This window comes from Psittacula echo (assembly GCF_963264785.1).
Source record: "Psittacula echo genome assembly, chromosome: 2".
Lineage (NCBI taxonomy): Eukaryota > Metazoa > Chordata > Aves > Psittaciformes > Psittacidae > Psittacula > Psittacula echo.
The window spans coordinates 96,687,285-96,702,759 of record NC_137737.1 but is presented as its reverse complement, the minus strand read 5'-3'; the positions used below and the strand labels follow the sequence as shown (position 1 = coordinate 96,702,759).

The 15,475-nt window shown below is 40.4% G+C and overlaps 1 protein-coding gene across 1 annotated transcript in view; it reads left to right on the top strand.

Annotated features, from left to right (window-relative positions):
• Positions 1-15,475, top strand: part of AHRR (aryl hydrocarbon receptor repressor) — a gene marked incomplete at both ends in the record, with an annotated part of 68,799 nt that overhangs the window by 35,449 nt on the left and 17,875 nt on the right. Inside the window, one exon of the mRNA XM_080609871.1 lies at positions 4,790-4,890. Within this exon, the coding sequence (XP_080465997.1) occupies positions 4,790-4,890 (101 nt within the window). The remainder of the gene's footprint in view (positions 1-4,789; positions 4,891-15,475) is intronic.

Genomic DNA, 15,475 nt, shown 5'->3' with positions numbered 1-15,475 from the left:
TGATTTCTTTCCCAAAATGTTCATGCAACCTATATGTTGTTGCATTCCAGAGTGCAAACATCCCTTTCATATTGTTTGGCAATATATAATAGCCATTCTTTATGTTGTATATTGTTTAATTTCAGTGTGCATCTAATAAGCCCTGTCCTTCTTGTCACTCAGTGTTCTCTGTAACACAGCAAGGGGAAACAGACCATTTCAGTTCACGGCTGTGGGTTTGTTAATCAGAATCGCTCACACCAAGTGTTTCCTAGTTGTTTTGTTTTGTTTTGTTTTCTTAACATTCAGGGCAACGCATAGCTGATTCTTCCTGCAGCTAAAAGATCCCGGAAGAAAGACCCTGTATTCACTTCCTTTCAAATAACAGTTACTAAAAGTAAGACTTGTATGCATAAAGCAGTATCTCTGAACATGCAAGCTGCAAGCTACATTCAGGTATTTTCATCTGACCATTTAAATAAAACAGCCAAAAAATGTATCCCTTGGGCATCACTGGAGAGAAATGGTCTCACAGGTACTCCTCATAGAAGGGCTTGAAACTGATATGCCTACGTCATACTGAGTCTGAAGTGATGTCCCCTTCTTACACCTCAGATGAACCCAGGCAAGGTGCTCAGATAAGAAACAGCACCCTTTCACTGCTCATTTCTTGCCTGTGCTGCTGCTTGATGCAGATAGCCTGAGCAGTGCAAGGCTCCTGGGTTGGCTGGGCTATGGTTTGACCACACATCAGTTGGTTACAGAGCTTAGCATGGCAGGTAAATTTGCTAGTTATTTTCTGGAGAAAGAAGGTTGTGCTTGTGCAGGAAGAGGTATAGAAACACTCTGGAGGATGTAATCCCATGGGTTTGAAAAGTGCAGTTTTAAAAGTCCTGGAATTTCCATCCCTCTGAAAGAATACAGTGTTCTGCAACAAATAAATGTTCTGTTATTTCTGGGGGAAAGGGAGCGGCTGGTTTCATAATGCTCCTATAGACTTTAAAGTGTTAGGCAGCTTTTCTCTTCTTTACAATATTCCAGATTTGGTTTTCAAGCCAACAGGTTTGCAAATGCGGATAGCGATGCTCGCATCAGAACTAGAGGCTCAAAAGAGATCTCAGTGCTCTGGGGAGAGACAGTGCAGCTGTGACAAGCTCAGCAGCACTGCCTGCGATAGTCCCAGACTCCTTCAGCCAAACTTACCATCCCTTTTGTGGACCTTTCCCCTCTGTTAATTAACTGTCAGTTCTAACTCTACATTATTTTTTCATTTCCACTCTTTTCATCTCTTTCAGCTCAGAACTTGGACCGGTGTCCTCAGATCTGGTACCTTTCTTCCAGGAAGTTGCACTGGCCATTTTCCTTTACTTTTTTCACCCTCTTCTTCCTCCTTGCCCTCTCCATCCCCCTCCCCGTACATTTCCACAGTGTTGCCCTTTTGTAGGACCCAGTGTTTCCAGACTTGTGGGCTTTCAGTGTTGGCTGTGATTGCATCATGCTCACTAGATCGCATGAACTTGCAGAACTGTCAGCCCTGGTACATGTATACACTGTGTTTATCACCCTGTGGTATCAATTCCCTCATTCATCTTCTTTGGCAGAACAGCTCCATCTTCTGTTTTATTTTGTGCTCTGGAAGCGCAGGCTGGAGAGGTTGTGCTCAGAAACAGGTCTCTGCTGTCCCAGCTTCACATCTGTTCAGTCTGCCAGTTTTGAACCTGGTAGGTGAGCACTCTGCTCTGGATTGCTGATAATAGAGTCTCAAGGTTTGCCTCTCCCACCAAAAGCAGTCCATGGCTCCATAAAGGTAAAACTTTCCAAATTCTTTATTTATTTACAGCTGGCAGCATTCACCAGACTGCCTGCAATATCAGTGTCTTCCTTGCCCCATTCTTGATATATAGGAATGCCGGCAGCTGGTTTTCCCCTCAGGTCACTGAGTCATCCTTTGCTATTTGTTATTTTTTAGCTCTTCACAGTTTGCTCCTCCCTGCCTACTAGAGACAGCCCCCCTGCATTCTCCAGTCTTTCATTTGTCTTTGGCATCGTAAGCTTTACCGTTGCTCCAGAGGGCCACCATTTTATGTAATGTCTAAGCTTGACCACAGCTCTATTGGCATCGGGGCCTTTGATATCAAGCCGCCTCTCATAATCAATACTTGCCTTCAGTTCTCCCTCTAGATTCTTGGTGGTGACAGGGGTATAGTTAGGCTGCTCTGTTTTCGTTTCCCTATTTTTCTGCCTAGTCAGGTACCATCTTGCAGTTTTCCCTCCTCACCCTGTCATGTTGTGTGTTTCCTCCTCCTCATTCATTTGGGGGATCTGTGTGGTTTTCTGCCTGTCTTGCTCCCCTTTCTCCTGGTGACAGGCTATCACCAGCAGCAGTATCTCTCCTGAGCTGCTCCTGAAGTATCAGCCAGCCCTGGATGGATTAATGCGTGTTTCCAGTGCAGGGAGGCAGAACAAGAATGAACAGTGAGCCACAGCTCTGCTGCCTCAGGTGCAAGGAACAAACGCCCCTGTCCCCGAGGAGCTCTTGATGCCTGGCATGAGGGGTGTCATTCGTCTTTGCCGGTGCAATGGGTCTCCTTGCAGTCCAGGCCAATGAGTAGGGTATGTTATGAAATGGATGTGTGTGGCCTAACATATGGGTAACTCTAGCTGGCAAAATAACATTAAAATACTTTCCATTTGGAGATGGAATTTATAGTAGCCAGACAAGCTGTGGAACAAACATCTCTTGTGCTTCTGCTGCTGTGTTTGTGTGAGCCTGAAGGCTAACAAACAGGCAGGGAGCTCTGGCCCTCTCAGTCGGGTAGAATAATAGTTTCCACTAACGATGAAGTTTGAACTGGTGGAATTTTCACAACGCCAGAGGAGCGCATCACAAAACCAAACCTTTTCCTCGCACCCCTCCCTGTCTGTCCTTTAACCTGCACAAAGACTGCAGACTGCCGTGGCAGTAATCACAAAACCATCCCCTCTGAGAGGGAAAACGCTGGAAGATGCCACGGGAATAGGGGCTGGGCTTTTAAAAATGATTGTCGTGAGTGTCCATGTGTCTGTTCTTATGGGCAGACATAGCAGAAGGCTTGGCTGATATGGAGGAAAAAAGCACAACTGTTTCCAGTTAGCCCAAAAGGTACACAAAAGTGAAAATGAAGACTGAAGAATCTGTGTGTCCCATTCATAGCAGCCTCGCTTACACGTCTGAAATCACAACGTTGTTCTGGCTGGAAAACATGGGTAAGGATCTGGTTTAGGCAGCTTAGGATTTTCCTGATGTGTTTTCCCATGGCCAGGGGAGGGATTTATTACATCTAATTATACATTTGAGACGATTGCTTTGGGGTAATGACCGACATTATCACTGGCGGCAAATATTTACAACGTAAGCTAAAAACCAGCGCGAATATTCAGTCAGTGTGGCTCTGCGTTGCTATGATCTATTGTAAAATGCTGATGGATCTTGCAACAGTCCCTCACTAGGCTGTTAAATTGAGACACAGCCCTTTGTGACTCTGTTTAGATCGATATCATTCAAACTACTTAAAAATACATACCTTTTTCTTAATTTGGTATCTTACTAAAAATTTAAATCCCATTAAATGTCATGAATTCTAGCTGCAAGCTCAGGGGCATTAAAGGCTTGCTGGCTGTCTCCTCTTCATATTCTGACTTGGTGTAAACTATTCCTTTTTGTGCCAAGCTTTTTTTTTTTTTCGGATTAACCTGAGGTTAACCATCTCAGGCTCTGGCTGCTCCAGCTCTCCTTTAGCTGGAAGGGACAATATGTATCAAATGTCCCAGCTAATGTCACTGGTATTTTCTCCTCTCTCATTCTGTCCATTGAAAGGAGAACAAACAGAAAACTGAATCTCTGCTTGCTACCTGTATATTTGTATGACCCATCTCTGGGACGGGGCAGCAGGAGTGAAGCTGACTCAACTTTTACTGAGCAAATGGTAACGACAAGTTCATGTCATACTCCCTAGACGATGCAGGAGCCCTATGTATCAAGTGATGTCAGCCTTCTCCGATTCTTTCATTATAGCCAGAAATGGCATTGTATTTCAGGGATTTTTTTTTTTTTTTGGTGGTATATATCAATATGGAGTATTAAAAGACATTTCAGATCAAGCAATGATAACCAATGTGCAGGAAGCACTCACCAGTTTTGACTCCCATAAATGCTTTCATTATTATGAGGAAAAATACATGCAATTTTAATCTATAGTGAGAGATTTTAATGAATTTCATGTGGTAAGTGCCCTGCTAAAAACAAACTTTATACCTCTGTTTAAAAATGAAACAGTTTAAGAACATTCCCCTGAATCTTACATTCATGCTCAGACTCGTAGAAGTGAAGGAGGTAAAGTGAGACTGAAAATAATCTGATGCCAAGAAGGTCAGCACTGAAAATAAGGAACTCATTTCAGTGCCTTGTCTTCTGAGCTATATAGATGTTTCTTTATATTGTCGTAATACATATTCTTATAAACAAAACAACTTGCTAACTTTCTTTTGTTTCTTTCCTGTGGGTTTTGGTTGTTGCTTTATGTAGAGTACACTAATGGAAAAAATATGTTCAATAAAAAATGTGATAGATATTTCATATAAAAAACATCTGGACTGCCAAATATGTATCTATCTGCCTCACAGCAAAAGAAAGTTGTTAGTAACTGAGATCCAGACCACAAAGGCAGCAACTCCCAATTAAATCAATGCATCTTAAGTGCCTAAATAAGAATTTTAGTCTAGCAGCCCTAATCATTATGATTTCTAAATTGATAATAACTCTTTTCAACAGCCATTCAAGAAAAGCACTTTAAGAAGCAAGTTGGCCAAACGATAAAAGAAGACAATATATCTAACAAGACTGCTGTACAAGAAGGTGGACTTCTACTAGAAGTGAGTGGAAAAATGCTGTCTTTTGTGGCTCTAGTTTATTCAGTTTGATGACATATTCAGTTTAATGCTTTGTGGCAACTTTGAACAAATGGTCAGCCTTGGTGTGGGTCATTCAAGAACCACACGAGTGCCCTCTGGCAGTTGTGATAGTCCTGGTCGGTCTCCATTTGGCAATTGTACCTTTACACCCTTACATCCTTGAAATTACTCATGAGCTCCAGCAGGACAGTTCACAGTTCTTTTTCACTTGGGGTGATAGCAGAGGTTTATTTTACTTGAAAATGTTTGAGGATGCTAACAGGAGCTTTCCTTGTTTCTCATCTGAGTTGAGATTATTCTGGGATATTTTAATTAATCCTACTTCCTCAACTCTCTGTTCTGAGGGAAGCTGTGTGAACTTATTCCTTCTATGGGTTTTTACCTCTGGTTTTCCGTTAACATTTTTCTTAGGGACTTTATATTGGCAGAACACGATAAAGGGGCCGTATTTTTGCTGAGAATTGGATCCATTAATCTGGAGGAAGAATAAATACTGCTGTGAACTACTGAACCAGATAGATCACAGCAGTCCATCCCAGATACATCTGCATTTCAAACACATGATGTAATAATGCCTTTATACACTAAGGTCCTTGGAAATTTCTTTGTGATTAAGACTACATATGTATAGTTGTTTTGGATAGGATAATATTAGTGGTATAAAAATTGTATTGTAATAACAGCTCTGAGATACATATAAATGTAAATGAAATAGTAGCGTTTATCAAATAAATGCTGTATCCTATTAAAGAAAAAAAGCAATTCATCATGGGATCCAGTATCATAAGTTGTTCATAAGTCGTGCAGAATGGACACTGGCACCCTGCTTTCCTTCCTCATACTACTTTAGAAGATTTTAATTTTGTATTTTAAAGCAAGTAACACAGTCATCTGATTAGTTAGTGCTAGTACCAAAATGAGATGTTTGGCTGTCAGATATTATTTGCAATCACAGAATCACAGAATGGTTTGGATTGGAAGAGACCTTAAAGATCATCTTGTTCCAACCCCCCTGCCACAGGCAGGGACACCTTCCGCTAGACCAGGTTGCTCAATGCCCTATCCAACCTGGCCTTGAACACTGCCAGGGATGGGGCAGCCACAGCTTCTCTGGGCAACCTGTGCCAGTGCCTCAGCACCCTCACAATCATTTCCATTCTCAGTGTTTAAAGAGTACAGGGTATACTATAAAGGATGTACATGTTAAATATATAATTTTTCATGAGGGTCTCCTATCTTAGTCTATGTTTTTTTTGATGCATGTACGCACAAGTCACAGTCATTAAGGATCTTCAAACAGTAGCCTGCTGCTACTGGCACATGGAAAGAACACTGATACATAATTTCAGGTAGATTGCAAGAGACTAATATTACTGAATATGGTAATGGTCTGCTTACTACAGCGCATATAGGAGTCACATTCCCTTTGAATATATGGGAGATATTTTATGCCGGATTATACTTAATATGGGTCATTAACAGGATGATTAAGAGCATGTTAATAAAAATGTATTCACCAGACTTCATTTATGGGCATGTCTGACCTAGAATAAGAGGGTGAGTTTTCCTTAGGGCTTGCTGGGAACATTCCCTGGGACCTGAATTTGGCTCATATGCTCATTCAGTGGCTAAGGAATGTGAAGAAAAGTGCTTTTTTTCTGTTGTTCCACCAAATTCACCATGCTGGTTATCAGGGACTGTGGGGTTTAACTAAACAGTCGCATCTGTGCTTCCCTTCAAAGAGAAGCAAGCAGCGTTGCTGCTGGTTGCTGTGCTTTACATATTGACTTATAAATGTGGCCACTTTTCTGGCTCTCAAAAGACAGTTTTCTGCTGTCAAAAGGCACTTTCCTTCTGTGACATTACCTCGCACTGTGCAACCTCCCTTAGATGCTTTACATAATACAAACCAGAATAATCTGAATCACCAAAATATGTATGAATAATACTGTCCTTGAACACTGTTAATGGAAAACCAGGCATAATCGCTTTTGCCTTCTTTTTTTTCCTAGTGAGTATGATCACTCTGCTCTATGTATAGGTAGAAATACAGTACAACAAGAGCCCTAATTACTGGTAAATAACGTATCTGTGATTCTTGAGTCTTGGAACAATGCAGTACTTCCCCTTTCAGCTTGAAAGAAAACAATGGCATTAGGCTGTCTTCAAAGTATGTTTAAAATGTCTTTTATTTCTAAAGGCCTCTGCCACAACATGTGTTTTTTGTTGAAGATTTTATAGAGTTTTTTTACAGCTATAACCAAATAGCTTTCATCAGCATTAACAGAATAAACAATGATACCAGCTTATCAAAGACTTTTTAGTGGAACACAAATAAATAATCTCTTTCGGTTTTCTAAGATCACTTCTTCTGGATAAGAGACTCTTTCCTTGCCATCTTTGTTTCCCTTTGGAGGGAAGGCAGTTTGATTTTATTAATGGTCTTTCTGAGTATACCCCATTCTCGCAGTTTTTGTTCTCCTTGGAGACTTCAGACTCTGTTTGAGTGCAGTAATGACTTTCAACTTTGCACTTTAAAGTATTTTCCAAGACAGGTGGCATTGCAACCCTTGCACCACACGCCTTCTGGCAGAAAAGGGCCACATTCAGTTACTGAAGCTTGTTACTAAATACTTAAGGAACACTGGGCCAAACCCAGAAAACTGGGAAAATAAATTGTATTGGCAGTCAATAAAACCAGAGAGAATTTACAGGGTGATGGGGTGGAGAAACACAATAAAATGGTGTCTTGGAAAAATAAGAATGAATCACTGGTGGGTATCTAGGCAATAGCCTCGATTGCAATAATCATCTCATGGCTGTTAGCCACCTCCTATTCTTCCCCCCAGCTATGCTTCACTCATAGTCTCAAGTCCAGACTTAGAGTCTACACTGCTGTGCAGGTAATTCCTCATCCCAAATGCATGTGTAATTTTCATGTGTTATACTATCCTATTGGAAGAATTAAATGTCTGTTGTTGAGAGGAAGGCCCTATCTAGACTTGTTTCCTCAATGACACGCAGTCAGGCAGTGGCCCCATCATCACCGCCAACCACTTCTCGTGTAATCATCACCCATATGCTAAGTGGTACCCTGCCAAAATTGTCACTTGGACTTTATTGACCACTTCACAGTTGCTCCTGCAGGTATTTTTGCTCCTTATGGAGGGCACTCAAATTTCTGTCTCAACCCTTGCTGCTAAGGAGATGTCTTGATGGGCTTCCTTTCGTTCTTCGTTATGTCTATTGGTCTTCTGTTCCACTCTTCTAGGTTGCAGCAGAAGATTTATGGTACCTCTGTCTCCAGATGTACTGGACATAATTCTTTTCAGGTGTGAAAATAGTGCTTTAAATCCAAAATGTCACAATATTTAAAAGAAACCCTGATGATCCATGCAGCTTCCAAACAGATGCTAATGGAGTGAGACTGCCTGATTGTCTCAAGCCCCATCTCACTGATGAATGCTGGTAAAGGCCAGACCTGGCCTGATTTGTCATTTTCGTGCTTACCAGCAGCTCACACTCTTTCAGGAAAGGTCCATGTTGTTTTCAGGATGTTCCAAGGCACTCTTTTGCCCAGTTCACAAGCAGATTTCCACATGCATCCTCTACTCTTAAGGCTTCAGGGCACAAGAATCACATTTCTGTGGTTTTGTCTCATGCTTTTCTTTATGGCTGCACTGACAATGCCAGTCATCATACTGTCCTGGTGTTTCTTATTCAGTAACACTGTACATTCTGTTTACTATCTTTATCTATGATCTGGACAAGGACATCGAGTGCACCCTCAGTAAGTTTGCAGATGACAGCAAATTGGGCAGGAGTGTCGATGTGCTTGAGGGTAGGAAGGCTCCACAGAGGGATCTGGACAAGCTTACAACTTGCTTATTTAAACTTTTAGACAAAGACTGTCAGATGCCTGGCATCCTAAAAAAATCCTAAAATCAGACACATATGGTCCTTTATTAAGAAAAAAACCCAAACCAACAAAAACCCAACCAAAACCAGAAAGCCAAACAAAACTGCCCCCCCAAACCCAACCCAAAACCTTCTTCAAAATCATGTCTGTCTTCAGAAGTGGAGAAAAACACTGAATGCTAGTTTTGGTGGTGCAGCCCTTATAATTCTCCACTTGTATGAATAATCTTAGTTCTATTACATAAACTACTTAATCATCTGAAGCGTTATTTTTCAAACTGAGCTTCCATATTTTGTAGGCATGTTTTTGTTCTACCACTTAGCAGATGAATTTTGCCAGTTGGGTTTTAAGTAACATGACTAGTGAGGTAATTCAGGTATCTAGCTTCTGATCCAGCAGTGTTTCTGCTTGGAATTGAGTGTTGGTGCAAAGCAGTAGCATAGTAAGGTATAGCCACTTTGTCTCACATAAAAAGTACATTATCACTCATGCTTTACATATTATCTCTTTACATAATAATATGCTTTACATATTATTTCTTAATTCCATATAACAGGTTTGGGCACTATTGTGAATAGGAAGTTTTGGTTATTGCTTGGTAGTTCCTGCTGAAGTCAGTGAGGCTTTTTTCATGAATTTAGATACCAAATAAAACCCAAGTCTTCTTAATCAAAAGCAAAGAAAGTCAGTCTTTTTATCTAAGCAAAGGATACAGGATATGATACAATGCAAACCTGAAGCATATTATTTAACATTACGTCGTTACCTTAAAAGTGGCTGCATATAATAAGCTTTCTGGGAGTTACTTTGAACAGAGTGATATATGTGCACATTTTGGCACCAAAAGGTGTTTCCCAGTGGCTTGAACTACAGTTCAAGTTTCATTCCAAAGAAGATGGAAAATGATACATTAGAAAACATCCTATTGGTGCTGCTCTTTACTCTGCATAAGGAAATAACATAGGAAACCCTTTTCCCACTTGGTTTCCTGTAATTTTTTGAACTTGTTCGTGTAATTCCACTTCCTCCTTCCAAACTGATTTATGTAATCAGTACTTGATAAAACTGTGCTCTTGAAAAAGGTACTCCAGTTTGAATTTCAGTGTGAGAGCAAGGAACCTTACTCTTCCTGTTATTTTTTAGTTGAAACTTGAAAAGGAAAACTGGGAGTCAGACAGAAGTGCACGGTTGTTAAGTGGAGCTATGACCAAGACATGGACTTCAGAAATCAAAACTGTAGAGAGACACTTTTTGATTTATCTGGTCTTGAATTCCTTTTCAGCTTCCAACAGTGATGAATTCCTCAGCACAGTCCTTCAAAAGTAAATCACGTTAGCTCATGATCACCTTTTAATCTGCTGGTTTAAAATGGGGCCATCAAAATATGAAGTTCTCATAAAAAGCTCATAGTCTCTTTTCCAGTTACTACAACTTTTAAAAGTTACCCAAATAACCCTTTTGCTTTCCTTTGTTTTTAAACAGGAACCTTCTCCCAGTAATTCAGATGACATGATTTAAACTGACATTAGTCACTTGGGATGACTTACAGAGAATTTATCCATGAAAAAAAAGCGCCATAAATGGGGTCGGGGTAACTTGCTGTTTTATCACATATGTACATTCATTTTCTTCTTGCTAGGCACAAGCAAAACACAAAGGAACATTTCAGAGGCCCTGGTCCCTCTTTTTCATTTTGCAAAATAGGCATATTTCTAAAATCCAGACTTGAAATTTGGCATGGCCACAACTGCATGCAAAAAACATCCTTTGTGTTACCCTTTAAACAAATAACTAATGTTCTCGCTTTTCCTTTTTTTATCATTTTTTTTTCTTCTCGAACAAATCTGGACAGAAAAGCCTGTGACCTCTAAACACCACCTACTCTCTCCTCCAGTCCTTACTGCTACTGTTATGACTGTAATGATCATGATGATGCCATAGTGCTGAGGTTTTCGAAATACAGGTGGAGGCATGTAACAGTGGGGCAGAGCAAAAAAAAAGATGTGATCCCCTACTTTCAGATTTGCAGCCTAAATATGAGACAAGTGATGAAAGCGCATTTTGACAGGCAACACAGTGTGTAGAAATAAGCATAGAATTACAGAATGGTTTAGGTTGGAAGTGACCTAGAGATCATCCAGTTCCAACCCCCCTCCCATGGGCAGGGACACCTTCCACTAGACCAGGTTGCTTCCAGCCCTATCCAACCTGGCCTTGAACACTGCCAGGGATGGGGCAGCCACAGATTCTATGGTCAACCTGTGCCAGTGCCTCACCACCCTCACAGGGAAGATTTTTTTCCTAATGTTTAATTTAAATCTACCCTCTATCAGCTTAAAGCCCTTGTTCTGTCATTACCTGCCCTTGTAAAAAGTCCCTCTACGGATTTCTTGTAGTCCCCCTTTAGGTACTGCAAGGCTGCTCTAAGGTCACCCTGGAGCCTTCTCTTCTCCAATCTGAACAAGCCTAGCTCTTTCAGCCTGTCTCCATGGAGAAGTGCTCCAGTCTTCTAATCATCTTTGTGGTCTCCTCTGGAGATGCTCCAGCAGGTCTATGTCCTCCTTATGTTGAGGGCCCCAGAGCTGCATGCAGTAGGGGCCTCATGAGAGTGGATTAGAGGGGGAGAATCACCTCCCTTGACCTGCTGGCCACGTTCCTTTTGATGCAGCTTAGCATACGGTTGCTGAACAATGACCAAAATGGTAACCACAGCTGCCAGTACTCACAGTGTAGAAGCAGCTTGACATTTGCCAGGACTTTTGCAAGAGTTTTAAGGGTGGGTTTGGAGGAGGAAAATCAGGTACCTCTGCAGAGGCTTGTGCGGAGCCTTTTATCAAAATGGGAAACACCATAAAGAGCTTGTTTTCAAACCCTGCCTATTGGTAAGGGTAACATGTTGGACTGATGAGAGTTAGCACTTGGCTTCTCCAACATGAAATGACAGATTATAATTGAGAGGGGGAGCAAGCTGTGAGCAGGTTGGGAAATCAGGTCAAGCAGCTTATGTTTAATGTGATAGAGCAGGGGGAGCAGGCAGCCAGCACAGGTGTGCAGAGAAGAAAGACAGCATCCTCTCTGGTTTGCACTGGCAAACCTGGCATCAGAAAAGTGCCTTCCATTTGTCAGGGCAGAGGCAAACCTGCTGCCATAGAAGGAGGCCTAGCTGAGAATTTTAGGTGTACCGGTGAATGCGAAAGCTGTCCATCAGCAACATTAAGGTAAAGAATCAATAAGCTTTGGGCACAGACCAGATGTGGATCTGAATTTCAGGCCGCTGTTGCTGTCTCCAGACTGTTTATCACAGCCAACTCCACCCGAACTCACTTTTCACAGCCACTTCCTCTGTTTCTGCTGGGGCTATTTCAGTGTCTCTGGAGACAGTCCAGCGGCCACATGACTTCCTCCCCAACAAAACACTCTCTCCCATTTCAGATTGATTAGGGTTTTTTTTCTCTCACAGACTTCAGAGCTAATCCTTGGCAACCATTCTCACAAATCAATAGGTTCAATATCTGTATGTAAGCACTGCGTTGTATAGATGCATCAGGATTTAGTCTCCTACTAGAACTGGAATTCGTGCATTCAACAATGAAGGCAATCCTAACACACTGTTCCTTCCATACAAATTTCTGCAGGAGCATTTGCTTTTGAGGAAGTGTCCTGTTTTTGAAGACGGCCAAGACGTATATTGTAAAAGAGAAAAAATAATGAAACAAAAATACGCTTTAAATAATGCTTGTCTGTTATCATAGATCATTGCAATCTTAGGTTACTTAACTGGTCTTCAGCTGTTTGAAGTGTAATTAATAATTGGTAACTTAATCTGTACTTACAGCTGACACTTGCTTCCAGTATATTCCTCATTCTCAGCTCAGAAAAGCCATCTTCTCAGTAAGGTGAAGTGATGAGCTAGAAAGCAGGTCCAGGCAAGACTGTGTGTTGTCTTAAGACATTTCACAAATTTGCGGTGATTATGTTTTGTGGTAATGAAAGTTTCAAAAGAAAACCACACAAATTTTGTGAGAAATACTGAGTACATTTCAGCTTTATTTTTTGCCTACCCCAGTTAATAAAACTTAAATACGCTATTTGATGGGTTTGAACTGAAAAGAAAACTGCTATTAAAAAGCATTATGTTGGCCATTAAATGCACTGTTTCCTATTAACACAGATACAGTATTGATTTGGAGACAAAAGGACAGATAGGCACCCTTAAAATAGTTCTGTTCCTGTTCCAAGAACTTCAAGAGAAATCACCATCATTCTGATTTTAACTGTCCCTGACATTTTATGAGTAGAAAAAAGAGAAATGAGATGATTTTTATACCCCATTGTAATTGCAGTTCTTCCAGGAATTCCTAGCTGCAAAAGATGATTGTGGCCAATAGCAGGCATTTTCCCCAATGTGTTCTACACTTTTCCTGCCTCCTCCAAGCACTGCAATGCCCCCAGAATTCTCTAGTGACTGAGACTGGGCTTCTTTTAGCAAGAAGAAAAGAAATGTATGCTTAGACTGAAGCAGGGGCTTACAGAAGGGGAACCCTTGGTGAAGGCTTAATCTAGTTTATAACTCAATTCAAGATTTATAGTCGTTGCTGCTAGTTAGATGAGTTGTCTCTAACTTTCCATCCTTACCTCTTTCTAGACAATTGATCCACTGTCATCCGCTTGATATCTAGTTTAAAGAAAATACTGCTTGCCTCTCTAGGTCAATGTAACATTAGTAGCAGAATTCATCCTTGCTGCCAGTGTGGGACAGGGTGTGTTTTATACAGGATATAAAACATGCATAAGATGGTAGCATGCACAGTAAGACAGTTTCCAGAGTTAAATTCAGGAATGCTACAGTGCCTAAAAACAACGCTGACCTTAAATGGTGTTTAAAAAAGCTGGTTCAGCATGTATTATTGAACAGAATGTGAAATACAGATTGTTTTGCTCTTCTCCCCACCCCTGAAATAGTTCTGTGTTAGAAAAAGTGATATATAGTGCTAAATACACAGAAAAATAGTGCTCTGAAATTAGGACATCACAATCTGTTTACAGTACATAGGCTGCAATATTGTCTCTTTTAGGTTTTGATTCCTTACAGAAAGAGATGTCTGCCATTCATCTCGTTAGCAGTTTGCAAGTACAAATAAAAGTCAGCTGCGGATGGAATATTATGACGGCTTCTTGTCTTTAGGACTAGATGCACTTACATGTAAATAACACTGAAAAAAAATCCGGACATTTGGTACTTACATATGTCTAATTATCCAACATGTTGGATAAATATTATTTGAGACTCTTCAGTAAGTTATTTCTGTGGAAGATAAAGGGCAATCTTACTACATTTGTTACTGCAAAGTCTACCTAACTAAATTTGTTATTGCGAGTGCAGAGTAGTGAGCAATTAATACTTCATTTTGAGTCTTCTCAAATGAAATTAATCAGGCTTGCATTTTCTATACTGAAATTGTTGAAGAGAAGACTGAAAAGCTCAGAGCAGCTGCAGAGCTCAGAAAGAAGAAGGGGCTGAACTTGCACTGAAGATACGATATTGCCCCAGCTTTGCTTCCATCTGTGAATACAACATCTGCTTTTGGGGAAGTGAAATGAGAAACTGCATAAATCAATATAAAGATTGTTTCTATTTCCAAGTGCAGTCCAAGGCACAGTATTTGTGAAAGAGCATTGACAGGACGGGTCCATTACTGGTAGAGCACAATTTTAAATTCAAGATCATGACTAATTGAGGAGACTAAAGGAAAAGATATAAGAGATTATCTCATATGTTAGTATTTAATGATACTTGCTAAAGTAAAATGTGTGTTACTCATCCAAGTACCTGGTAGCATATGCAGTAATCATGATACATATATCTGTGTATTAATAAATAAAATATGCTTTTTTTTGACAATTTAGAATGAATAATTTTAATATTATTCTCTTTAGATTACTATAAGTAGTCTCCAGAACTTGTATAATGTCCATTAATCTCAGGTAGTATTCATATACTCAATTCCCATATGAAATCCTAATTGATAATGCAAAGAAAAGGATCATGGCTTTTTTACAGTTAGACATGAAAAAAATCCATCAAACCTTGTCATCGATAGAAGGCATTGTTGGTGTTAGTAATTTAATCTAAGCAAACATGCCATACAACAAATTTGTACTGAAGTGGTTGGTGTCACCCATAAATTCACTTTTGCAACTTTTGCACTTCTGTAAACTGTCTTTAAGCTATTAGTCATTAGCACTGCTCTGCTCTGGAAGCATATAGTCTTGCATTCTCATTTCCAGTGGTTGGTACTTGTGAAAACAATGGGATTCAATTGGGATCTATCTCTTTCTAGTGTGCACCACTTTCTGCACATACAAAGTCAAACGATGTTTCAGCTCTCATTTCTCAGTACCATCTTGGGCAAAGTGGTTAGTTTTGAAGTACTGGGCTCATCGGAGCCCAGTGGTTCATGCATATCATAAAGAAGAGAGGTTCTAGCCCAGGACTTGACACAAACTAAGCAAGGTTTGTTACAAAAGCTTAGCTCAGAATGAAAGCATAAAGGAAGAAAAGCTACATTTACAATTTTGCATCATGCAATCAAAACAACTTTAAAGGCAAAAGTTGTTCTTGGTTGC